The following is a 25,814-nucleotide window of genomic DNA, read 5'->3' as shown; positions in this document are numbered from 1 at the left end:
CATTTTCTAATAGTACTGAATGTGTGAATCCTGGATAAAAGTGGCGTGAATCTTGTGTGAAGAAATGTATAAACAAGGCAATTAAAAAAAAGCCATGGGGCCACAATGCTGGGGCCATGGTATATGCCACAGAAAATATTTGAAGGACTTATTCATATGAAACACTGATACATTTTTAATGCATTTTTATGTGTGTTGCACTGTTGTGTTTGATGATCCTATTCTTTAGGACAAAATTAGATCTAAAATGGTATCATGTAGGCAACATTCAGAACTGTTTCTCACCACAACAGGACACAACGTTGTGAACAGGTCCTCTAGACAGCAATGTATTTGTGTTTATGCATTTGCCTGCATTGAAAAACACTCCAGGACACAAGAAAATGTAGCTGGTGTAAATGAGCCCTTATTTATAAGTATACAGCAAATATGTCACCAAGCTAAACAACTGTGTCAGAAACGTCTGATGGAAGAAGCCATATTGTACCAAACTCACAGGCTACATTCTATTTGCAGGGCACTGACATCATTAGTAGTGGAGATAAACAGGGCGATCCAAGCTGTCATCAATGTGATATGCCACCTGAGAGTGTGAAAACAGCACTATCAATCAGTAGCCTACAAAACAGGTGTTTGGTTTTGTGACTTACAGCCTTTAATAGGCCAGTCACCCATAACGTATAATGCGGTTGTTGGTAGATGCTAAAGAATTATACCAGCTGACCATTGGATAGATCTCTAAGGGACCCTATGTAAGATCTCTGTGCTCTGTGAACAGATCCTCTACAAAACAGTACAAATGTCACTTTTGCACTATAAATGTCTGTTCAGTCTGTAATCCGGTTAACAGAGTAACTTTCCAGGGGCCATATTAGATCTTTGAGTGGCTGGATGTGAACAGACTTGCATCTGTTTACTTGAAACTACCTCTAAATCGCCATGTTTGGCTAGAAAAAAAAAAGCAGGTCTTTTTTTCCTGATCGGACTTGAAAGCAAATGGACACAAACAGACTCACAGGAATATACTTATCTTCCCCATTACATGGAGCTTCTGATCAGGCAGACTTGATCAGACCACCTATGTGAAAAGGGCTTTTTGGTTCAAATAGGAGGTCCTGAAAATCAGAAAGGTGGTAAGGAACACCCAAAACTCCCAGGTGTTTGGGAACACAACTGGACCCCATGGGAGTTCCTTGTTTGCTCACAGGGTAATATGTATTTGCACTGTAATACTAACATTCACTTTGCAAAGTGAACATTACTCTATTATTAAATCAACCCCAGTATCTCGTATACAGTATACAATATCTATATCATATATGCTTAATGATGTCTGTGTGCCTCTACTTGTCACTGGCACTGTCATTTATGAATAGCTTGTGATACTGTATATATTATAAAGTTTGCATTTTTTACAAAACTATTATTAAAGGATCACTAAAGGAAAAAAAAATTTGGGCTAAAATGCACTGCTGTATCGTACAAAGTCTTAATAGTGTATTGATTTTGTTTTAAAAATAGTGAGAAGGATTAAATTCCTTCATATTTGTTACCTTCTTCTTCCTACTTTCGTTTCTGCTTTTTACTTCCGTAAGCTCTGCGCTCGTTCATGAAAGCGACGTCACCGTCATGCTGGGAACTACATTTCCCAGAATGCTTTGCGCATCGCGCATGCACAGTTAAAAAAACGGGACGCGCGCTCTGTGCATAGATTTGAATAGCCCGCCCACTATACCGCCCAACGATGGATCACACAGGCTGGCTGAAGTGTGGGCGGGCACAGTGAGAGAGGGGGCTGGAGGAGGCAGAACACACCCACCCCCTTCCATTCGGCCGTAATAATGAAAGAGAGGAGGTGCTGGGTTGTTACAGACACACCCAGTAATTCACACATCCTTGCAGTCTGGAATGTACACAGCGTCCAGACGCAGACAAGTAGTATGCAGAGGAGGGGGCGAGCATGTTTGTCCACACACCAGGAATCCTCGCTCTGCTATGCTTTTCTTACACAGACAACAGGAAGTGGGGAGAACAGAAAAGCCATACATCAACATCTGAGCTAAAACGAACAATGAGGACATGAAAACAGCACTGCACTAAGGTAAAGGAAGATATTTAGCTAATAAAAATTTTTCCTTTACTGACCCTTTAAAGTAGAATTATATGCAAAACTTTTTGTTTTCATTTTAGGTAGAGGACATTTTTTTTTTGCTATCTGTGTCCCATTGCGAAGATTTCCCTTCACTTCCTGTTCCATAGCCAAACAGGAAGTGAGAGGAAATCCCTGCAAATTAAGGGAATTCCTGGAGGACTTTGTAGGTCACCGTAACTAGTGTCCACTGTTACTTATCTTACAACCCAAAATTTGGGATTTTTTTTTAACTTTCACTCAATGACAATGGTAAACAGGGTAAATATAAATCTCCTTAATTGTAGTAAAGACAGCAATAAAACCTGACAAGCATTCTAATCCCTCTGCATCCTATCCAAATAATAAACAAAAGTTTTGCCTTTAGTTGTACTTTAATGTGCAAATATATATTATTCTGTAAATATGTAATAGGTTTCCACAGGGGTTCATTTATTGGTTTCATTGTTAATCTCAATAAAGATTAAGCTTTAAACACACTGAGTGGTTGTATAGGATAGATAATATGGATAAAGTAGAATATTGGTATATATTATATATATTATGTTTTTTGCCTTCCTAGTTATGTATATAGAAAAGTCTCACAAGCCTGTTTTACAGCTTCAAACTTAGCATATTAAGGATTCCTAGCCAGCAAGAAACGCCCTGTTACCAAAGCTGAACAGAAAATTATCACCTTTAAGTGCATAAATTACGCATCTCACAGTTACCAACAAAGGTTGTCATTTCCATCAAGGATTTGGAAATGTTTTATTTCTTTGACCGCAAAGTAGTTATAATGCTGCTATTTCTTGTAAACAGCATTCATTCAAATCCAGAGCTTTATAACAGTTTGAGTATGTTGATGTTAATGGTGCATGTATACAATATATGAATGTTGCAGCAAGATTCATCAAACAAAGATTCTCAATCATGATACTGGTTCAGGAATGCCAAAATTGCTTATCGTGCATATGGTTTTATTGCTTACAAACAGTAGGGCTAATTCATAAAAACAAAATTGACAAAAAAAATAGAAAATTAGAACATATGTGGAAATGTTGCCCATAACAACCAATTGGGTTTCACTTTTAATTGTATGAAAGCATTAAAGAAGATTTCCGACTGGCTTCCATGGACAATCACTCTACGTTTGCACTTTTCTTATTTTCTCCACTATTTATGTATCAGCCCCACTATGTTAGACCACTTAGCAGAGGTGTTTAAAGGGTAAGCAAACTTAGCAGTAATAGTAGTAGTAGTCCAAAACTCCACCACCACCACCACCACCACCACCAAATTGCTATACAGGCATACCCCACTTTTAAGTACACAATGGGGTTTATTTACTAAAGCTGGAAAGTGCAAAATCAGGCTCACTTCTGCATAGAAACCAAAGAGCTGCCAGGTTTTATTGCCAGGCTTATTAGAACAAGCTGGGGTTAGAAACTCATTGGTTTATATGCAGAAGTGAGCCTGATTTCGCACTTTCCAGCTTTAGTAAATAAACCCCATTGTGTAATTAAAAGTGGGGTATTCCTGTACTAAATTTTTTCTCAAGGCCCCTAGGCCTACAGCATTCTTTACATTCCTCTGCCAGCATCTTAATCCGATGTCAGCGTGTGTGCAGTTCAGTCCAATAGATGTTTATATAGCTTGTAGATGGATTGGCTTTTATTCATCTGCCAGCCTCAAAACAGTCAGTTGGATTAAATTGTGTATGCATGGACAACGGATCAAAAAAGCAGTGATGGAATATAAACAATGTTGTAGACCCTGAGGAGTGAACTAAGTAAGGTTGATAGGGAGGGAGAGGGTGGGCTGCACCTGCTAACGTGAGGGTGCAAAACTGTAAGGATAAACAGGAAGATTAAACATTTACTCTGGACAGCAGCTGCAGGCTCATGTCATCACATACAATACAGTGTTTGATATGCATTTTTTGGGGGGAAAAAGGGCGCCCCCCAAAATTCATTCTAGACCCTTATCTGAGAACACAGCCTGGCAGGTCAGGAAAGGGGGTGGGGACGAGCGAGCGCTCCCCCCTCCTGAACACTACCAGGCCGCATGCCCTCAACATTGGGGGGTGGGTGCTTTGGGGTGGGGGGGCCCAGCGCCCTCCCACCCCAAAGTATTTTATCCCCATGTTGATGAGGACAAGGGCCTCTTCTCGACAACCCTTTCCCGGTGGCCCCCAGATCCTGGCCCCCCAACCTATGAGAATGAGTATGGGGTACATTGTACTCCTACCCATTCACCTAAAAAAAAGTGTCAAAAATAAAATGCAGTACATAGGTTTTTAAAAGTAATTTATTAAGGCAGCTCCGGCATTTCTTCCGATTTCTTCACCCCTCTCCGACTCTTCTGCCTCGTCTGCTGATGTCTTCTGCCTCTGCCTGTTGTTCTTCCCTCTCTGGGTCTTCTCCACTGTCTTCTGCCTTTACCGGGTCTTCTCCGCTGTCTTCTCGCTCTTTTGCCGAGTCTTCTCCGCCATTTTCTCACTCTGTTTTTCTTCCGATGTTGACTCGACACTCTCTCCCGCTCTAATGGTGCGTGCACGGTGTGCCACTACTTATATTGGCATGGGGAGGGGTCACTGGGTGATGTCACCCAGAGGCCACACCCCTTATGAGGTCACTGCCCCATCATGTCACATACAGTGACATCATAAGGGGAGGGAAAAGACAGCAGAGAAGACCTGGCAAAAGTGCGAGAAGACAGCGGAGAAGAACCAGGAGGCAGAAGACAGCGGAGAAGACCTGGAGAGGGGAGAAAAACAGGCAGAGGCAGAAGACATCAGCAGAGGAGGCAGAAGAGCCAGAGAGGGGTGAAGAAATCAGAAGAGAATTACTTTAAAAACCTGTGTACTGCTTTTTATTTTTGACACTTTTTTTAGGTAAATGGGTAGGGGTACAATGTACCCCATGCTCATTCACATAAGGTGGGGACGGGATCTGGGAGCCCCCCTTGTTAAAGGGGGCTTCCAGATTCTGATAAGCTCCCTGCGTGCAGACTCTGACAACCACTGGGCAACGGTTGTCGGGAAGAGGCCCTTGTCCTCACCAACATGAGGACAAGGTGCTTTGGGGGTGGGAGGGGCGCAGGGCCCCCCTGCCCCAAAGCACCCATCCCCCCATGTTGAGGGCATGCGGCCTGGTATGGTTCAGGAGGGGGGGGCGCTCGCTCATCCCCACCACCTTTCCTGACCTGCCGGGCTGTGTGCTCGTGTAAGGGTCTGGTATGGTCTTGGAAGGGGAACCCATGCCGTTTAAAAAAATAAAATAAACATTTTTAAGTTTCCCCTAAAGATTCATACCAGACACAGTGCCTGGTACTGTCAGAGATCAAAGTCGGATCCCCATTCATCGAAATCGGATGGATGTCAAACTTCAAAACGCAGGGCAAAGTCAGATCCACAGACGTACGACTGTCGTGTCGTACCAGTGTGATCCCGGCCTCACCCTGCATTTTGGCTGACAAGTGTAATCCATGTAGCATCTTGTCATAATTCTCTTCTATACACTGAGGCTGTGTACACACGGTCGGAAAAAAACGATGAGAATGGACCGAGGTTCAGTTTCATCGGTCCAAATCGACCGTGTGTATAGCCCATCGGTCTGTTGTCCTTCGGTCCAAAATTTTAAAACATGCTTTGAAATCGAACCGATGGCCCGCTGCCCGATCGGTCCAAACTGATGGTTAGTACAGAAAGCATCGGTTCAAAACCCACGCATGCTCAGAATCAAGTCGACGCATGCTTGGAAGCATTGAACTTCGTTTTATTCAGCACGTCGTGTGTTTGACGGCACCGCGTTCTGACCCGATCGGTTTTTGGAACGATGGTGTGTACGCACATCAGACCATCAGGCCACTTCAGTGGTGAACCGATGGAAATGGCCCGTCGGACCATTCTCATCGGTTTGGAACGACCGTGTGTACGCGGCCTATGAATCCTCCATAGTTTGAAAACATCTGCATCCACCAACTGGGTATCAAATAATTTGTATTTATTTATTTATTTATTTATTTATTTATTTGCACTCTTTTCTTAAATCTCATTTGTTGTTGAAGATTTTTAATAGATGTTGTAAAATAAAAGCATTATTTTTGATGCCGATTAGCAATACATTGTACTGAAGATCCAGAATCTGTAAAACACACTGTTCCAAATACATGGGAAACAACGTGATTATAAAAGGCAGCAAAGCTTTAACCCTATAAATCATCTTTCTCCTGGATAACAAATTGAAATTCTTCCTGTAATCTCCCTCTCTCGTCCTTTATTATAACCTCCCCACAGCAAACTGCATATTGGCTGAGCAGTGATAAAACATTCTTGTGTCTTTAGTCATCCTGGCATCCAGATCCTTCTGGCTGCCCTTCCAGTGATGTAATGTTGAAACTGCATCACCTGCAAAGGAAGCCGATCTGCAAGTAATAAAGAACACAGTAACTTTAAAGCAAAAATTGTGTAATTGATTTAAGCAGGCTTAAGGCTTGTTCTTTGTTTGTTATTTGAGCCGTTCAAGCTTCCTTTCAGGGGAAGAAGGAGAACAAAACCGAGCTATAACTCTTCCACAACTTTCTAAAGTTGTAAACATTTGTGATGTCAGTTAATCGTCAGTTACCTGCTGTACTGTGACAATCAGTGAAAGGGCCATTGACACAATATTAAAGGAAAGCAAATACGATCTTTTAATGTTCATTCCTGCTGCTTGGTTTAAATCAAAATGGTGCGTCTTTATGCTTATCTTTTTATAGCACCATCTCTTGAGGAATTATCCTCGACTAGAATTATCCAAGTCAAGTCATGTTATTCATGAAATTAAATTAAATTTCACATTTATGACTTGAGCGGTCATTTGGATGTAGCAATGTTGCTGCACATTCACCAACACTAAAAGGTTTGCATAACCATATACAAAAAGTGTAATCATTGTGATATTGGCAATGACACTATCGGGGAATGTGTGTTCGTATTAAGGCTCAGGAGAAGTCAGATATTGACTGGTTACAGAACTTATTACAAAGGGCTGGTCTTACATCTCCACATATGAAAATAGATAATAAGGACATTAATGCCCAAACCTCTGACTATCCATTCTCCGTGCACATCTATCCACACTTGGGCATTGTCATATTGAAGCACAATCATTTTGTTAAAACTTTCAAAATCCAAAAACCTGCACCATTCAAAATGTTAGAATGTATGTTATTCTATAAAAGGTGCAGTTCACCATCTGGTACAGAGGTGTTTACGTGATAAATACACATGTACACGATCTACAGCTTCTTTTTATAACTGTCATATTTAAAACCTAACTCTGGGAAGTAGGGTTGTCCAGATACCGATACTAGTATCGGTATCGGGACCGATACCGAGTATTTGCGGGAGTACTCGTACTCGCGCAAATGCTCCCGATACCTAAATAGAATACTTTTTTTGTATTTATCAACATGTTCTATGAAAATTCTTTGAGTTTTTTACTACTGCGTGACAAGCAAATAAAACATTTTTATTCATTTTTACTCATTTTTATTCTTTTATAATGTCTTGAGTTAGAGTTCTTCATAATTCTAAAGAAAATATCCTTAGTCTGTATTGTGGTTTGAAAACTGTCACATGACATTTAAAAAAAGTATCGGTATTCGGTATCGGCGACTACATGAAAAAAAGTATCGGTACTTGTACTCGGTCCTAAAAAAGTGGTATCGGGACAACCCTACTGGGAAGTTAAGGCTGCATATTTTTGCATATGTACATTGGGCAAGCTTGAGCCAATGTAAGTATGTACTGTATGTGCCATACCTGTAAGATCTCTGTGGAAGCTGGAAATCACTGTAGTAGGCACAGCTGTAGCCCTTGCCAAACGGCTACCTCGCGGTTTAGTGAACATGGGAGGTTGCTCATTCGGCAACTGTGCCTTTCTGAGAGTACTTTGCAGTACCCTGCAGCTTCATCTTATCCAATCAAAAAGTGATTCTGTTCTCTCCTCTCCAGCGCTGAAATGTTGGCAGGAACCTACACCAGCAAGAAGGCTAAATTACAGAGTCTGGTTGTCCAGTGGGGTTAGAATCTCTGTTAGTATTTTTCTTCTACCTACTGATGTCACACCACCACACATAAAGCAGAAGAGAAATTTCACTAATAGAGTCACAACAGCAATAAAAACCTGACAGAGACTGAAATTGTGTTTAAGGTTTATGAAAGCTAGTGAGTCACAGCTTGTATAAATATACATAAATCATTTTACAACTAATTGTTAAACTTTATTAAATCACTATTTAAAATAGTTTACAATATTAAATCCAATTACGCCAGGACTTTACTTTACAAATTCAAATGTACCAACCCTGGTAATAGCATTAAAATCATACAACATTTTAGTATACACTTTTTATGCAGCTACTAATTAATACCCAAGAACCTCTACTAGTACGATTTCACTGTCAGATATGAACTGACATTTGTCGTTTCTGGTTGAGGTCCAAACTTATCTTAGAAAAACTGGATGCACTTCAAAAGTGTCAAGGCTTATACTCCCCTAGTGGGATTAGCTATAAATAACCTCCTGTGGTATTTCATCTAAGACTTCTAAGAAAAGACAGTGCTATAAAGAATAAGAAGAAGAATAATAAACCATGTGCTCTTTCTTTTACAGAATCAGTCAAAAATCTTGTGCAGCATAGCATGAAAAAAATGTTGTTACCCTTGTCTCTCTAAATTGTACAGTTTTGTCTTGTGACAAATACTAGTCATGTAAACTTGTTTAGGACCTGGTGAACGGTTTTGCCATTATGAAGCCAAATAATGGTCCTGTGCTTCCATAATGTGAAAAAGTGACACTCTACTTAGGACCTTATGGGTGCAGCAAGAGGCCCAAACTACTGCAGAAACATGTCCCCGCTGGAGTCACACAACAAATATAAAAAGCCTGTAGTTAGTTCAGTGCACCTTTAGATTTTGATGTAGAAAACACAGAAAGTACCTATACAATGAGAGGAAAGAAGTGCTTGGACCTAGCGATTATCTGCTTAGGCACTGCACTCTGTATTGAATGTGTTGGGGGTATGTATGCATACCAGGAATTAACAGTTTGGGAGACTGAGACCGTGGGGAGCTAAGTTTAAGTTGAACTACAACACAAGCTTTTTTTTACCTATCAGGTGTTTATTGCTGTCTTTGTCTTCATTAAGGTTCCCCTAATTTCCTGTACTGGTGATTAGTATTACCAAGACAAAAAGTAAGATGAAAGGTAACAATTTACAGTTGTCAGCAGAGTAGGAGTATAGAATCTTCCAGTGTGGACTCCCATTTCAGTAATTCATGACAAAGGGTAGACTTCCCTTTCATTTTAGGAAATCACTGCAACTAAGACATAGACAATATGAACCTGAACTTTATGTTTGAACCACTTTTTTCACAATTTTTACAGGTTCTATATATAATTTTTAATACTGTCATTAGTATTTCTGATTAATCTGCTTGACAGAGATAACAGATATATATACACATATTTATACACTGTTTGGAACATTTCACTTATGCGCTGCTTATTTTGAACACTTATTTAGTTTAGTGATCATTATATTTATTCACGTTATCTATTTAAAAGTGGCAGCTGTTTTTTCCTTTCTTATTTATTTATAATTTTTTCTTCCAAATCAGCGCAGTGGTGGGAATCAAGAGGGCGGGTTTATTTTTGATTACCATTTATTCAGAACCTGATATATACCGTATGCTGCAGAGTGAATTGCATTGTACTTTGAAGAAAACTATATTTTAAAGAGTTGTACAAGAAAAAACAACCAGAAACCCTTCTGTATGGACAGAAGGGAAATTATAATGGATTTGGATAATTATAAAAAATAGGGTGGATGCCAGAATGGAAGATGAGCATCTGTGCAAGCACCGGCTGGCTTGTAGTCTCACATGTGGGGCTGTACTATTCACAATGTGTGTGTGTAGGGGTGCATAAACATTTGTTATCAGTAGTACCTACAAATCTGTGACTTCTGTTTTCTTTATTGGCTACCTGATACCAACTCAGCTGGCCTTGACCTGCTCCTGAGTCTGTTATTGACCTCAGCCTATACATCAACAGTGCTTCTGTCTGCTCCTTCTGTTCCTAATTTTCTCATCTGACTCCAACTTGAACTCTGTCCATGCACCTGCTGCTACCTCTCTGTGATCCATCCATACATTGCTGACCCAGCTTACCTGACTTCACAGCAGTCTCTAGTTCCTGCACACCAACTTTTCACCTGCCATTAGCTTAGCAGTTGGTGCATCATATTACATTCTTCTGTCTGTGACAGTACAAGTCAAAGTCCAAAATTGTGTCCTCTCCACTAAAGGATCCCGCCAACACATTGCTGCACTTGCTCAGGTGGTAAGAAACCTGGCCAGAGAGAATGTACAGCAAAGAGATCCAACAACCAGTCTTGTCCTACTTGGATGTCACCAAAAGTCCCATCTCTATGATGGCTCATTTCTGCGTGTCTAGCCCATAAAGCACTAGAAATTATGCAAAAAGGCCTGCTAGGTTCCCCATTAGCTCCTGAAGGGCTCCAACGCTGTTGACTGAACTTTCAGAGATTCCCAGAAGATGATGGGCCAGATTCACGTATATCGGCGCATCTTTATACCGGCCTAGCGCATATCATATGCGCTACGCCGACGTAACTCAGAGAGGCAAGTACAGTATTCACAAAGCACTTGCTCCCAACGGTGTAACGTAATTTTGTCGGCGTAAGCCGGCGTAAGTGTAAGTGGGTGTGACCTTATGAAAATGATGGTCCGAGCGTGGAGCAGTGTTTTACGCCCGGCGTATCATGGACGGAGCATGCGCAGTGACGTGGACGTATGATCGCTCCCATGTGCGCATGCTAACAACTACGCCGGCGCAACTTCCTGGGATACGCCGGCCCACCGGCTTAAGCCAAGCGCATAAATACGCCCAGACATGCGCCCGTCCGGCGCAAAAGTACATCCTGCTTTCCCCCCCCCCCCCTGAAGCAAGGTACTTTTTGCTGAGCGATGGCGGCAGCTGGAAATGGAGGCAAGGAGAGGAGGAAGAAAAACTTTTCAAAGGAGGAGAAGGCAATTATAATTGCTGGAATTGGCAAATATGATAAGTACCTCCATGGTGCCCTCAGTTCCCAGACCAGCAAGGCACGGAAGAAGGTGATACTGGAGGAGATCAGCCTGCAGGTCAATGCCGTAGGGAATGCGAACAGGACCCCCGAGGATGTTCAAAAATAAATAAATGACCTGAGACGTCAGGTCCGTGAGAAGCTGGCCCTTATAAGGAAGCATGCCAGGGGCACGGGAGGAGGACCAGCCTCATCTCTGCAGTTGACGGATGAGGAGGGGGTCATTGCCGAATGTTTGCAGCGTGAGCAGGTGGAGGGCATGGAGGGATTCGACTCCGGTGACCAGTCCTTGAGGACAGGTAAGTGTGTTTTATCTCCTATACGGTGTGTAGCATGTGAGGGGGTGGAAGGGAACATGTGACAAGTGTGTGGGTCCACCAACATGTGAATGCTTTGTGTCATCCACAGATGTGCTGGAGGGAGCTGGGCCGTCGTCGGCTGCTGGGCAACCCATGCCATCCACGGATGAGTGTGCCCACACCTCTCCTCTGGAGGAAGTAGTGGAAGAGCACGGGGACCTGGAGGAAGTGGTCTACCTCGTTCAGGAGGATCCCATCATCCCTGCACCCTCCCAACCCTCCTCCCCCATCAGGGGAAGACCCTCACCCTCCTCCACTATCAGGGGAACCCCCTCACCCTCCTCCCACATCAGGGGAACCCCCTCACCCTCCTCCACCATCAGGGGAAGCTCCTCAAGGGCCTCCCCGTATACATGGCCCCAAGCCTCTCCTGTCCCCAGGAAGGCTACCCGCAAAACCAGGGGTGTCCCTGAAGCCATCCAGGAGAATCTTGCCAGGGATCAGGCCCGCCAGACCCGCCATATGGGTGCTGTTGCCCGGGACATGCGGCGTGTCGCAGACAGCCTGGCCTCCTTCGCCCAGATACCTGACAGTCTGCAAGATATAAGTGGCAACTGTGCAGCTGTGGTGACCTGCGTTGGTGAGCTGCAGGTCACGACATCACGCCTCGTGACAGAGGTCAAGAGCCTGACAGTGGCTGTAAAGGCCAATACGGCTGCTATAGAGGCGGAGGGGAGGCAGAGTAGGCGCCACCAGCAGCACAATACCACCCGCTAGCTGTGGATGCAGGCTGAGACCAACGCGGTGCTCACCCGCATTGCCCTGGCGTTGGAGGGCAGGCAGCCAGCACCTGTCAGGAGTGTCAGACCTGAGGATGAGCCTCCTCCTGATGCCCCACCACCCCCACCTGAGGCTCCCCCCAGGCAACTGAGGAGCCAGAGACGTGGCACCAGGCGGAGCCCATGACAGGGCAATTGAGTGCCTTTTTTGGATTTTTTTTGCTCAGGTGATGAGCGTTTTTATTTATTTATGCTCAGGTGATGAGCGTTTTTTTTATTTATGCTCAGGTGATGAGCATTTTTTTTAATTTATGCTCAGGTGATGAGCGTTTTTCTGTAGTAGTGTATGCACACGGTCAGTAGTGCCGGCTACAGTGTGACTGGTGTGTGAATGTGGGGGTGACACTCCTGCCAGCAAAGGTGTGTCACCCTCGGTCGTCGGGGAGAAGTTATCCCCACGACTGTGTGAATGTGGTATGAATGGACAGTGACACCATTGGGGCCTTGGCGCGGCGTTGCTGCTCCCAAGTCCTGCATGATGGACTTGGGCTAATCCAATGTGAGGTGGATGTGGTGTGTGTGAGCTAGGGACCACAGTGGTGTGCATGCGTGCATTACCCTTGTGCCATGAATGAATGTGTGTGTTTAACGTGCAAGGACGCGTACCATGAGGCATCTCCTGACTGCTCTTCCCTCAGCAGACGGGGTAGCCTCGGGCAGGTGGGGACTGTGTGGCTCGGGGGTCAGGTCATCACATATGTCAATATCCAGGCCCTTTCTCATGGCGTAGTTGTGCAGCATGCAACATGCACCGATGATCTGGCACACAAAGTTTGGGGAATACAACAGGGTCCCCCCGGAATTATCCAGGCATCGGAAACGGGAATTCAGGAGGACAAATGTGCGCTCCACCACTGCACGGGTACGTATGTGTGCAGCATTGTATTTTCTCTCTCCTCTGGTTTTGGGATTCCGGAACGGAGTCATGAGATGGGGCCCAAGTGCATATGCAGAGTCACCTGGAAGGGTAAAGACAGGAGGATGTTAGTCGTGAATGTGCCCCTCGTGATGTCTGCATCATGGGGTCGGACAGTCATGCCTGACACCCATGTCACTCACCAACGAGCCAGCTGTCCCTGTACACGTTCTGTTCGAATTCCGTTGGGATGTTGCTTTGACGGAATATGTAGCTGTCGTGGCTGGCCCCGGGGTGTTTGGCACGGACGTGCCATATGAGGCATTGGGCATCGGCTATCACCTGTACGTTGATGGAATGCCACTGCTTACGATTGCGGTACATGTGCTCTGTGGCGCAGGGGGGGCGTAGTGCCACATGTGTGCAATCAATGGCCCTAACGGTGCGTGGGAATCCGGCAATTCTGTAGAAATCCTGCATTGCCTTCTGCCACAGATGCTCATGGGTGGGTTTGATGATGTGGTGGGACATGCGTGTGAGGATTGCAGGGACAACCTGGTGCACGCATCTGCTCATGGTGGATTGTGACATCCCAGCCACGACTCCACTTGTTCGTTGAAAAGATCCACTTGCAAGGAAATGCAGTGTTGCCAGTACCTTGACTAGTGGCTGCACTGCATGTGAGCGTTGTGTCTTGCTGGTGATGTCATCATGCAGTGCTGTGGCTAATTCCAGGATGGCATCAGGGCTGAATCTGAAGATGCGATACACCTCCAATTCCCCCATGCCAACGACGTTCCGAGAAGACAGCAGGGGTACAGAGTAGGCGCCGGAAGTGGCGTAGATTACTGAGGTGATCTATTCCAGGAAGTGGGAGAAAATACCTGTATTAGACAGGTATTTGCTCCCCCTCCCCCTGAAAGGTGCCAAATGTGACACCGGAGGGGGGGGGAGGGTTCCAAAAAGTGGAAGTTCCATTTTTAGGTGTAGCTCCACTTTAAGGAAGGTTCATGCTGCTGTTTGAAAAAAATGATTCCATTGTTATGACATGCTACAGAATATGGACCTTACTGTATGTCAATATGAGTATACTTGAATTGTAGGTATGTCTTTTAACTATCCACATGGTACCTAACTTGATACATGTAAGTTTATCCGCTGTTGATTAAAAGGTATCTGGCACAAGCTGTATAACTTGGTACTGTATGTATATATTTAAAAATTGTATTTTATAAATAAAGAATACAAATAAAAAAAAGTTAAAAACAGCAATTCACTTGTGTGATTAGGTTCTGGTGTAACCAGCAATTCTCAACCTAAATGTCAGGGAAACACTCAGCATTAAAGCGGAGGTCCGCCAAAAAAAAAAATATTAAAAGCCAGCAGCTACAAATACTACAGCTGCTGACTTTTAATAAATGGACACTTACCTGTCCAGGGTGCCCGCAGTGTCGGCAGTCGAAGCCGAGCAATTGCTCGGTTCTTGGCTGCCCCTGCCGCCATCCCCTGTGAGGGAATCAGGAAGTTAAGCGGTGCGGCTTCACTTTGCGGTTCCCTACTGCACATGCGCGAGTCGTGCTGCGCATCTTTACTGGTCCAGCTGTCTCCTGGGACCAGTGTGTTTCCCAGAAGACAGCGGGGAGGACGGGAAGGGGTGTGACTCCCACGGGAGTATATGCCTGGAAGTGGGTACAAATTCCTGTTTCTACAGGTATCTGCACCCCCTGAAAGGTGCCAAATGTGACACCGGAGGAGGGGAGGGTTCGGAAAAGCGGAGGTTCACTTTTTGTGTGGACCTCCGCTTTAAATATTTATGTGTACAACGAAGATTTTAAACCCCAAAAAAATTATAATTTTTTTGTAAAGTGCTGTGCTAACTGTTGCCACGCTATATATCCTGTATAGAAATAAATAAATAAAATGGACCACAAAAATCACTGAAGGTTTACCTATGGTAACTACAAACAGTAACCCATTGTAAAGGTTGTGATTATCCTAGCTTGATCCTATATAAAATATCTGATCGTCCACCTTTGAGTATTTCCTAATCTTTCCTCCTTTGTTGTTACATCATATGTGAGGACATATGGAACACATGCCTTTTTATGGGTGAGAGGTAAAAAGCAAACATTGTAATAAAATACAAAGAAAGTTTGTAATCAATAGCAAATGCTCTCTCTATGATGGGAATGTATACATGCCCTGGTTATTTTCAAATACAATTGTTTTAAAAAGGCATTTTTATGGAACTGAAAAAGTTAATGGTTGGCAGACCACCAAAACCCTGAAGTGTATGTTTTATTATTGCTTTATGTCAATCTTCTTCAAGGACTGCTCCCACTACATCATCTGAATGGAACCTGCAAGTTTACTCTGGCATTAACAAATACTCTTCCAGAGACAGTTTGTACATGCAAAGCATCAAGCATCAGTATAATTACAATCTTCTTCCCCATTGGCCAGCAGAGGAGAATGATGTCTCCCCAGCTGCAGCCTCAGAGCCTAACAACGGGCTTTGCTCCCATTCAAATCTCCTTCTTTGTGAACTCTGGAGGAAACAAAGAATTGATTTGCAAGCTGTTGTTTTACCATAGAAAGCCATGTGTCCTGACGCTTCACGAACATGTTACATACAATTTATTTACACACTGTTTTCAACAGCCAACGTGCAAGGAGAGAGGCAGATCATTAGCACACCATTAAGCTGATGGAGACTGCAAAATTACTATTACGTTTTGTTTTTTCTTTTTTATTACCATAACCCCCCCCTTGCTTCACAGGAGATCATCTCCGACTTGGATTTGTATAGCAGGTCCTGGGTTGTAAATGGTACAATACAAATGTGTGGAGACTGCAGATGGCTTTATTTACCACTTGTATGTTTTATGTTGAGATTGCTGTTAAATATTAAAGAACAATCAAAAAAAGGCATTGTATTCTTAGAACAACACAAGCTTACTTAAACAGACTAGGACAGATAGTTTGATTATGATGTACACGAGGGTCAATTCACTAAGCTATTTGAGTTATTTAAACCGTTTGTTATTTATCTCATGATCAGTCTCTAATGAAAATTTTAATTTATATAAATATTGTATCAGTGTGCAATTGTTATTTTGCCTTATTGTGCTCAAAATAATACCTCAGTTTTCTGCTCTTCACAATAGACGTGATGCAAAACATTATCAACAATAGCAGCCACAAACTAAGGTTACTTCAGGAAAAACTGTTTTAAAACTTGAGTATTGACTTTTACATGCCACATAGAACAAAAATCAATAATTATTGTGCAACTGCTCTGTGTGATAAAACCTTTAGCGGATTGAAAACATAATTTTCAATTGCAAAGGTTATGTGATAATAATACATTCAAGCTAACACACCAACGGAAGGATGCTTATTTAAAAAAAAAAGAAAGTTATTTTTAGCAGATTACAAAGTATAATAAAAATAAATCATTGTCTTTGTGTTAAACCTTGTGAAATAGACCTAATGCATGGTATTGAAAATGCTTTAGTAATACATAATGCTTTAGTGCTTTAGTGCTTTAGTTCAATCAGATAAAAAAACATTTTTCCTCGTGTAAAACTTTGTGAATTGGGCCTAATGTGCGGTAATTAGAATTTAACATACGTAATGTTTTAGTGATTTTACACTTAAAAACCAAAGATTGTTTTATGTTTAAATCAGCTTTCAACTTTAAGAATTAAAATAATCGGGAAAATAAAGTTTCAAATACTTTGAGCAGCTGTTAAGGGCATATTTTATAAAGATTATGTTTAGTAAAATTTGCCATGGTGCTCTCCTGTATGAAGCACAGTAGAATCAGTGGTAAAGTTTCAGCGCAGACAAGTGTGTGTGTTTTTTTCTCTCTGTTTGGGGGTTTTGGTGCTCCACCCCTCCTCAATGAGTGAAGAGAATCTGCACAATAATGAAGCATGTAAGAAGGGATGACATCACCAGTCAGTGGTCCCAGCTCTCAAACACAGCGTTCACCTTTTATTGTCTTGATGACATGGTTGGAATGTGATGGCAAAGACCCCAGAGAACACGAGCCAGAAAAAGGCTTCTTGAGGTTTCCGAGGAGAGTTGCCATGTCTTTTAAACTATCTGCAGGCTTATTCTGAAGGTAAAGAAAGTCTCACATTGTTGTGGTATTAAACACGCTGCTGTTGGACTGGAAGGAGCTCATTTGTCCTTCAAGTCCTTGTGAATTCACTTTTCTTTACAGTGTGAACACTGCAAGATGTTCTGGGGGATAAGCATAGTATAGTTGCAGGAGCAGTCTTTCAGTCATTTCATTTGTATTGTTGCTTTTTTCCTTTAAGACAATGTATTACATGACTTTGCAGAACACGTGAGGCTTGTACTGACGGTAGCATGCTGTGATATGGATTTTGGCTTGCCTATAAATTATTTATTTTGAGGGTTTTTTTTCTTTATTGTTACAGTCACATTATTATAAGAACAATAGCAAACATATTAGTTTTTTGCATTAAAACATTATAGAGCTTATTTAGTAGAAATAAAATAGTAGGGATGATACAAAGCAGCTTTTATAGTTCATCATGGTCAGATTAATAAAAGATGATTTTCATTCATTGTTAGCGGTTCCCTAAATTGCACTTCAGTTCATGGGCCCTTGTGTTTTTTTGTGTTGTTATTAATAATTATTATGCTAATACTGAATATATCAGTAACTGAGTGGTCATATGAGGAATAATGATAGCCTACATGCCTTTTTTGGTTGTGTTTTCAGTGGAGCAATTACATTTGACAAATTAAACAGGTCATCTTGCACCTGCTCTACTAACCAGCAGAATATAATGATCTTTTAATGCAGAAATGTTTAATCCTGCCATGAGTAGTACCTTATTGTATTGTTATAGTATTTGAGGCGTATGTCAGTGTCAAGGGCAATGACTTCAAGGAAAAATTCAAGTCCTTACAGTCCAAAACAACAAGATCACTAGGACCCAAGTATGTATGCATTAATATTTGGTCTTAAAGCTGCATTCACACCTCCGCGACAAGATACTCCGCGTACGCGGCGTATTTTGCCGCGAGTGTGTAACTTTTTTTTTTTCAACAAAGCCTTCCCATTGCTTTGTATGGCCGAACGCCAATGCCGCCTGAAAAAAAGGGTCCGGGACTTTTTTTCAGGCGGCAGGCATACGGCGTCTATGAGATGTGAACCATCTCATAGACAGCAATGGGAATTCTCCCCTCCAGCGGCACGAGCGTCCGGCGTCGGGCGTTTTGTCGCGGAGGTGTGAATGGGGTCTAAGACTTGCAGAAGCCAAAATGTTTGTTTGACTTTTTATCTTGTTTCAATAATTATACCTTTAATTTATAAATAGCTGTCCTGTACCTGGTGGCGAACTGATGCAGAGATAGGGGAAAAGGTACACTGGATGAGTGAGACAGTGTGTAGTGTAAAGCAAAGGCATGCACAGGAAGTTAAAGTTAGGCAAAGGACAGGACAGGTAGTTCAAAATCAAACTTGGTAGACAAGCCATGGTTGAGGCATGCAGCTTAAAATCATAGTTATTTATCACAAGCTCGTCCAGGAGCAGCAGATTTAGACACAAATCAAGGGTCATTGAATATAAAGGATGTCTCCTCTCATTTCTTTATTGTAAACATAGGTGCAGGACAGGAGCTTAGAAAATACTCTTGACCTGTTTCATGGAAATGCGCTTAGTTGTGGAGTGTGAAACTAATGTGTGCAAATTAACAGTAAGCATACAGTATGTTTACACCTTACCTTTAAACTTCAGATTCTGTACTGTGTAAGCTGTTATGCTTGTGCCATAATCATACATACATCAACTTTGTAGGTGAAAGGAGAGCATTAACAAGTCTATGTTGGACAGTGGTTCCTTATGGTCTGAGAAGAAAAAGAGCGGAGGGCGCACCGACCTCGTGTGATACTGATAAAATGTATTTATTCCAATAGTAAAATCAATGGTTATACTCACAAAATTGGAGTTAAAATCAGGCTTTAAAAATGAGTACAGCAGATGTCCAGCATCGTCAGTGGAACACGAATAATCGTTTGAACCAATCAGTCGATGTAATAGCTGACACGTTTCGGGGGCGTACCCCTTCCCTCAGAGCTAACGTGGTCTGCAGAGGGGAGCACTGCAGACCACGTTAGCTCTGAGGAAAGGGGTACGCCCCCGAAACGCGTCAGCTATTACATCGACTGATTGGTTCAAACGATTATTCGTGTTCCACTGACGATGCTGGACATCTGCTGTACTCATTTTTAAAGCCTGATTTTAACTCCAATTTTGTGAGTATAACCATTGATTTTACTATTGGAATAAATACATTTTATCAGTATCACACGAGGTCGGTGCGCCCTCCGCTCTTTTTCTTCTCTTTTATAGTTTCATGAATTCCCACGATTCTGAGGAGGGCTGCAAGACTCTAGATGATAACTTTTAATTGAACTGCACCACTTCATAGTACTTCCTAAAAAAATCAGAGCGCAGGAGACTTGTTCTTGTATAGTTCCTTATGGTCTGTCATATTTCCCCACAGTATGTCCTCTTGAAACCTGTTTACACAGGAGCATGTAGGTTTGGAACTTCCCAGTTCAATCTGAGCAGGTGCAGAATCTGGAAACGTTGCTGTCTACCATTGACACCCTGTTCCTTCCCCTTAGGCCTTGTACACACGGTCGGACAAAACCGATGAGAATGGTCCGAAGGACCGTTTTCATCGGTTCACCGCTGAAGTGGCCTGATGGTCTGATGTGTGTACACACCATCAGTTCAAAATCCGATCGGGTCAGAACGCGGTGACGTAAAACACAACGACGTGCTGAAAAAAAAACGAAGTTCAATGCTTCCAAGCACGCGTCGACTTGATTCTGAGCATGCGCGGGTTTTGAACCGATGCTTTTCTGTACTAACCATCGGTTTGGACCGATCGGGCAGCGGTCCATTGGTTCGGTTTTGAAGCATGTTTTAAAATTTTGAACCGAAGGAAAACAGACCGATGGGGTATACACACGGTCTGTTTGAACCGATGAAACTGAACTTCGGATTTTTCCAGAGAATTTATTGTACAGATAGATGTCTTGAGGGGGGTTTGAGAGGAGTCTTATCTCAAGAAGTCAATAGGGGAAAACACACAATTGTCTTTCCCAGCTGAAAGCTGTTGGCCATCAAGAGAAACTATGCAGTGATGAAGCAAGAGCGCCTGCCCATAAAATAGGCTCTGGACTAAGTACTTTTTGCTAGGTGGCGGGAGATTCTGCTTGGTGTCAGAGCATGCTCCTTAACCTGGATGAGACAAAACAAGAATGTTAATGCAAAAGCGACCTGGTCTCTTTACAGAAATATAGTTTTGTGATTAAGCCCAGACCCTGGAGACAGCATTAAAATGCAGATGCCTTCTCCTGAGTCCACTGTAAGGTGTCACAGGTTGGGGCAGGTGTAGATATGTACAGGATGGGAAATATCTCTCTATTATTTGGATTATGATCCCTTTGAGGGGCATGAGCAGGTTAACTAACCAGGAGGTGTTTATATGTCGGGTAACTCCACATATAAGATGTAGGAGTCTTTAACAGGTGCCTATGAGAAGCTATGAAAGCTGTAATATATCTGGGCCTGTCTCTGGGTTGGAAAATACCCTTAAAAGCTTTCAGACTGTAACACTGCTCCTGTGGGTAAAAAGCTGTTGTCAGTGAGACCCTTTTGTGTTATTATAATGAAAATAAGCATTCTTCATTTTATGTTACTGAGCTGAAGAGAAGCCAAGTTCATTTGCTGCTGAAAGTATTGTGTTGCCTTTTGGAAAATAAAGACAATTACTGCTATGGTGATCCCGGAACTAATGGTGTGTGTATATATATATATATATATATATATATATATATATATATATATATATATATATATATTGGTTTGGAGTCTTTACTTCACAGGTTTATTTACTGTAACAAAACTGTGTAGTTTCAAAATTAAAACATTAGCCAGTACTTTTAGTAAGAAATATTAAAATTGATGTGTTACTTCTTTTATAGGTTAAAGAAGTTACTGGAACAGGAGAAAGCGTATGAAGTACGGAAAGACAAAGAATATACCAAAAGACTTAATAAAGTTAGAGATGAATTGGTAAAGTTGAAGTCATTTGCACTAATGCTAGTGGATGAAAGACAAATGCATATTGAACAGCTTGGTCAACAAAGCCAAAAGATACAAGACCTTACTGCACAGCTTCAAGAAGCAGAGGCAAAATTGAAAGCAGCCTGTGCTAAAGCCAACGAAGACAGCCAGAAAGTTATTAAATTGGAATTAGAACTTGAGCACAAAACCTCCAAGTATTCTCAAGAGCATGAAGAAATGTCTACGAAACTGGTCACTCAGGAGTCCAATAATCGTCAGCTCCGACTTAAGCTGGTGGGTCTCAATCGTAAAATTGAAGAATTGGAAGAAGCAAATAGGAATCTTCTAAAAGCTGAGGAGGAGTTGAAAGAACTAAGAGAAAAAATTGCCAAAGGAGAATGTGGAAATTCAAGTTTAATGGCAGAAGTAGAGAGCTTACGAAAGCGAGTTTTAGAAATGGAAGGAAAAGATGAGGAGATAACAAAAACAGAAACACAGTGCAAAGAACTACAAAAGAAGCTACACGAAGAAGAACATCAGAGCAGGGAGTTAAAGCTGGAAGTAGAAAAACTGCAGAAAAGAATGTCTGAATTAGAAAAATTAGAAGAAGCTTTCATGAAAAGTAAAACTGAATGCTCTCAGCTTTATGTAAAGCTGGATAAAGAAAAAGCACAAACAAGAGAGCTGACCAAAGAAGTTGAATTGGTGAAGACTCGAGTTAAAGAACTAGAATCAGTAGAGGGAAGACTAGAAAAGGCAGAACACAGTTTAAAGGATGATTTAACAAAGTTGAAATCTTTCACTGTGATGCTTGTTGATGAAAGAAAGATCATGATGGAAAAGATAAAACTAAAGGAAGTAAAGGTTGATGATCTAAACAGTAGTTTAAAAACTGAACAAAGTAAAGTTATGGATGTAACAGAGAAGCTTATAGATGAAAGCAAAAAGCTTTTGAAATTGAAATCAGAAATGGAAGAAAAAGTGTCAAACTTGACAAATGACAGAGATGAATCCACCAGCAAACTTAGAAGTGTGGATGAGAAAAATTGTGAATTAAGTTGCAAAGTAGAACTGCTCATGAAAAGAATAGAAAATATGGAAATTTCTGAAAGAGAAGCTGCACGTAGCAGGGCAAAAAAGAATTTTGAGTCTGTGCACCATGAAGACAACAAGACTAAAGAACTGCTTTTAGAAATTGAGAGACTTAGAAATCGCCTTCAACAGCTGGAGGTGGTTGAGGGAGACTTGATGAAGACAGAGGATGAATATGATCAGCTAGAAAGAAAATTTAGAACTGAGCAAGACAGAGCTAATGTACTTTCCATACAGCTTGAAGAGCTGAAAAACCAAACAGCAAAGAATAAAGCCATTGAGAAAGGAGAAGCTGTAAGTCAAGAGGCAGAACTTAGGCACAGAATCCGAGTAGAGGAGGCTAAGAATAGAGACATAAGAGCAGAGGTTCAAGCACTTAAAGAAAAGGTTCATGACATGATGAACAAAGAAGACCTGCATTCTCAGCTACAAGTTGATTATTCAGTCCTTCAAAAAAGGTTTATAGAGGAAGAAAATAAAAACAAAAATATGGGACACGATGTTCTAAATTTGACAAAAGAGTTAGAGCTATCAAAACGATACAGCCGAGCTATCAGGCCCAGCATGAATGGGAGAAGAATGGTAGATGTCCCTGTGACATCTACAGGAGTGCAGACAGATGTATTGAGTAATGAATCAGTTGAGGAAGAAACCCCAGCAGTGTTCATCAGAAAATCCTTCCAAGAGGAAAATCATATTATGAGTAATTTAAGGCAAGTTGGACTTAAAAAACCAGCAGAGAGGTCACCTGTTTCGGAAAGATACCCACCCGCATCAAATGACCTCAATATGCGAAAATCATGGATCCCCTGGATGAAAAAAAGAGAAAATGGTACATCAGTCACACCAGAAAGAGCAATTCGTCCAAATGCTAGCCTAGGGCACCATGGTGAAGTGTTCCTCTCACCAAAACAAGGTCAACCTCTTCATATAAGAGTAACACCAGACCATGAAAACAGCACAGCTACTTTGGAGATAACTAGCCCATCTTCTGAGGACTTTTTTTCAAGTACCACAGTAATACCAACTTTAGGCACTCAGAAACCAAGGATTACAATTATTCCTTCTCCAGCTGTCATGAGCCAGAAAGTTAAAAGTGCTGATAGCCCCATGTCCCCAGAAAGAGCAATGTCCCCTGTGACAATAACCACTTTCTCACGGGAAAGACCAACAGAAGGTGTCAAAACCAATTTTGGAGACAGACCTACATCACCAATTCAAATACTCACAGTATCAACATCTGCTGCATCTCCAGAGATATCTGTTTCACCAGACGCACAAGAAATGACTATGGGTCGTGCTGTATTTAAAGTTACCCCTGAAAAGCAGACTGTGCCAACTCCCATTAGAAAATACAATGCTAATGCCAACATAATTACAACAGAGGATAATAAAATTCATATCCATTTAGGCTCCCAGTTTAAAAGAAATCCTGGCAGTTCCTCAGAAGGAGCCACCCCTGTCATAACTGTTAGACCTTTAAATGTTGCTACAGAAAATAAAGAGGTTGCTACCGGCACAGTACTTCGATCTCCTAAGACCAACCTGTCCGCCAGATCTACAACAAATAAAGTCACCAGCTCTATAACTATAACTCCTGCTACAACATCTTCCACACGTTCTACCCAATCAGTGGTGAGTAGTAAGCAGTGCAATCTATAAAAGGAATAGTAAACCTAAATTATTCTGCAATGTTGAACTTTTTTTTCCCATTTTGGATAGAGTATAGGACAGTTATTACCCCTGCCAGTATTTTTTCTTTTGCCCTCTCTGTCCCTTTCGGTAGATTTTGTTTTACTTCTTGTCCCATAGACAATCAGGAAGTGAAAGAAAATCCCTACAAAGTAACAGTTACCAGGGTCACTAAAAATAGGGTCCCAATAGGAAGATTTTCCCTCTATTTCTGTTCTTGTGACAAATCAAAATATGGGATTTTATTTTACTTTTGGTGATAACAGTAAACAGGTAAAATGCAGAGGGTGAATCTCCCTAATGGGGGCACAAAAAACTGACAGGTGGTTTAGTCCCTCTCCAAAAAAAGTTATGCCTTTGGTTATAGTAATTAGTTTAGGCAGCCTGAATGAACCCTTCTTAATATCCAGCTGCCATAATGTCCTGCACAACAGACAGACACAGAGGGGTTGATAAAGCAAATAGACTTTATTTTGCAAAGGAAGTTGTATTTTTCAAATGAACTTGAAATTGCACTTAAAGTGCACTTGGAAGTGCAGTCGCTGTAGATCCAAGGGGGACATGCAAGGAAAATAAAAAACAGCATTTTAGCTTGCACATGATTGGATGATTAAATCAGCAGAGCTTCCCCTCATTTTAGATCTACCCCTCAGATATACAGCGAATGCACTTCCAAGTGCTCTTTCAGTGCAATTTCAAGTGCACTTTGCACTTGTAGTTTGCACTTGTAGTGCAAAGTGGATTTGCCTTTCATAAATAACCCCCTTTGTTCCAGAGCTTTGAAAATGTGGAGGTTTCATTTTGCAACGAATACTCAATCACATGCAAGGAAAATTTTAAAAATAGCATTTTTTCTTGCACCTGATTAAAAAGTCTTCAGAACGTCATCACATTAACTAACCTTTTTGGCAACTCCCCAAAGAGAATGGCTTATTTGTCTTTAGTAAATCAACCCCAGAGAATCAATAATCAGAGTCAGTCAAGGCTCTTTTAGTTTGCTTGCCTGAGGCTGGGTTCACACATATGCAAATTGGATGCAGTTTTCGCCGCATCCAATTCACATGACAGGAGAGTGTAAACGGCTCTCAATGGAGCCGATTCACACAGCTCCGGGGCAGCCGCGGTCAAGGCTCCTTTGGTTTGCTTGCCTGAGGCTGGGTTCACGCTTATGCAAATTGAATGCAGGTTTCTCCACATCCAATTCGCATGACAGGAGAGTGTGAGCGGCTCTCAATGGAGTCGGTTCACACAGCTCCGGGGCAGCCGCAGTACTCACTTAAAAAGGCTCCTGTGCATCTTTGGTTCTGATTCAGGTGCGAATTCAGGCAAAAAATCACACCTAAATCGATGAACAGGGAGGCACGGACCCCATACTGTAGGCCGTGGCCGCAGCATATATGAACTATGCATATGCTCACATGGCCACATCAACATGCTTCTATTCATTCATTGTCCAGGCACAGGCAGGAGTTGTTACAGGATTGGGCTGTATCACACTGTAGTCTGCAGGACCTGTTGGTACACTCTTGTAGTGATGTCTGTTTTACAAGACTATGAAGTCTTGCACTCCTTACAGTACTTGACCTTGTAATGATAGGTGCTCAAGGTGATTGTCACAGATGGTGCTGT

At 42.0% G+C, this 25,814-nt stretch overlaps 1 protein-coding gene across 5 annotated transcripts in view; it reads left to right on the top strand.

Annotated features, from left to right (window-relative positions):
• FILIP1 (filamin A interacting protein 1) overlaps positions 1-25,814 on the top strand; it is a 209,337-nt gene that overhangs the window by 172,096 nt on the left and 11,427 nt on the right. For 4 of the 5 annotated variants that reach the window (XM_040349970.1, XM_040349972.1, XM_040349971.1 and 1 more), the window contains exon 5: positions 21,320-24,128. In XM_040349970.1, coding sequence (XP_040205904.1) covers positions 21,320-24,128 — 2,809 coding nt within the window. Of the gene's footprint in view, positions 1-17,148; positions 17,408-21,319; positions 24,129-25,814 lie in introns of those variants that run through there. The other variant, XM_040349974.1, reaches the window with a different exon arrangement.

Source organism: Rana temporaria, chromosome 4, assembly GCF_905171775.1.
Source record: "Rana temporaria chromosome 4, aRanTem1.1, whole genome shotgun sequence".
Lineage (NCBI taxonomy): Eukaryota > Metazoa > Chordata > Amphibia > Anura > Ranidae > Rana > Rana temporaria.
Note: the sequence above shows the minus strand (reverse complement) of the source record. Positions and strands in the feature narration are given on the sequence as shown.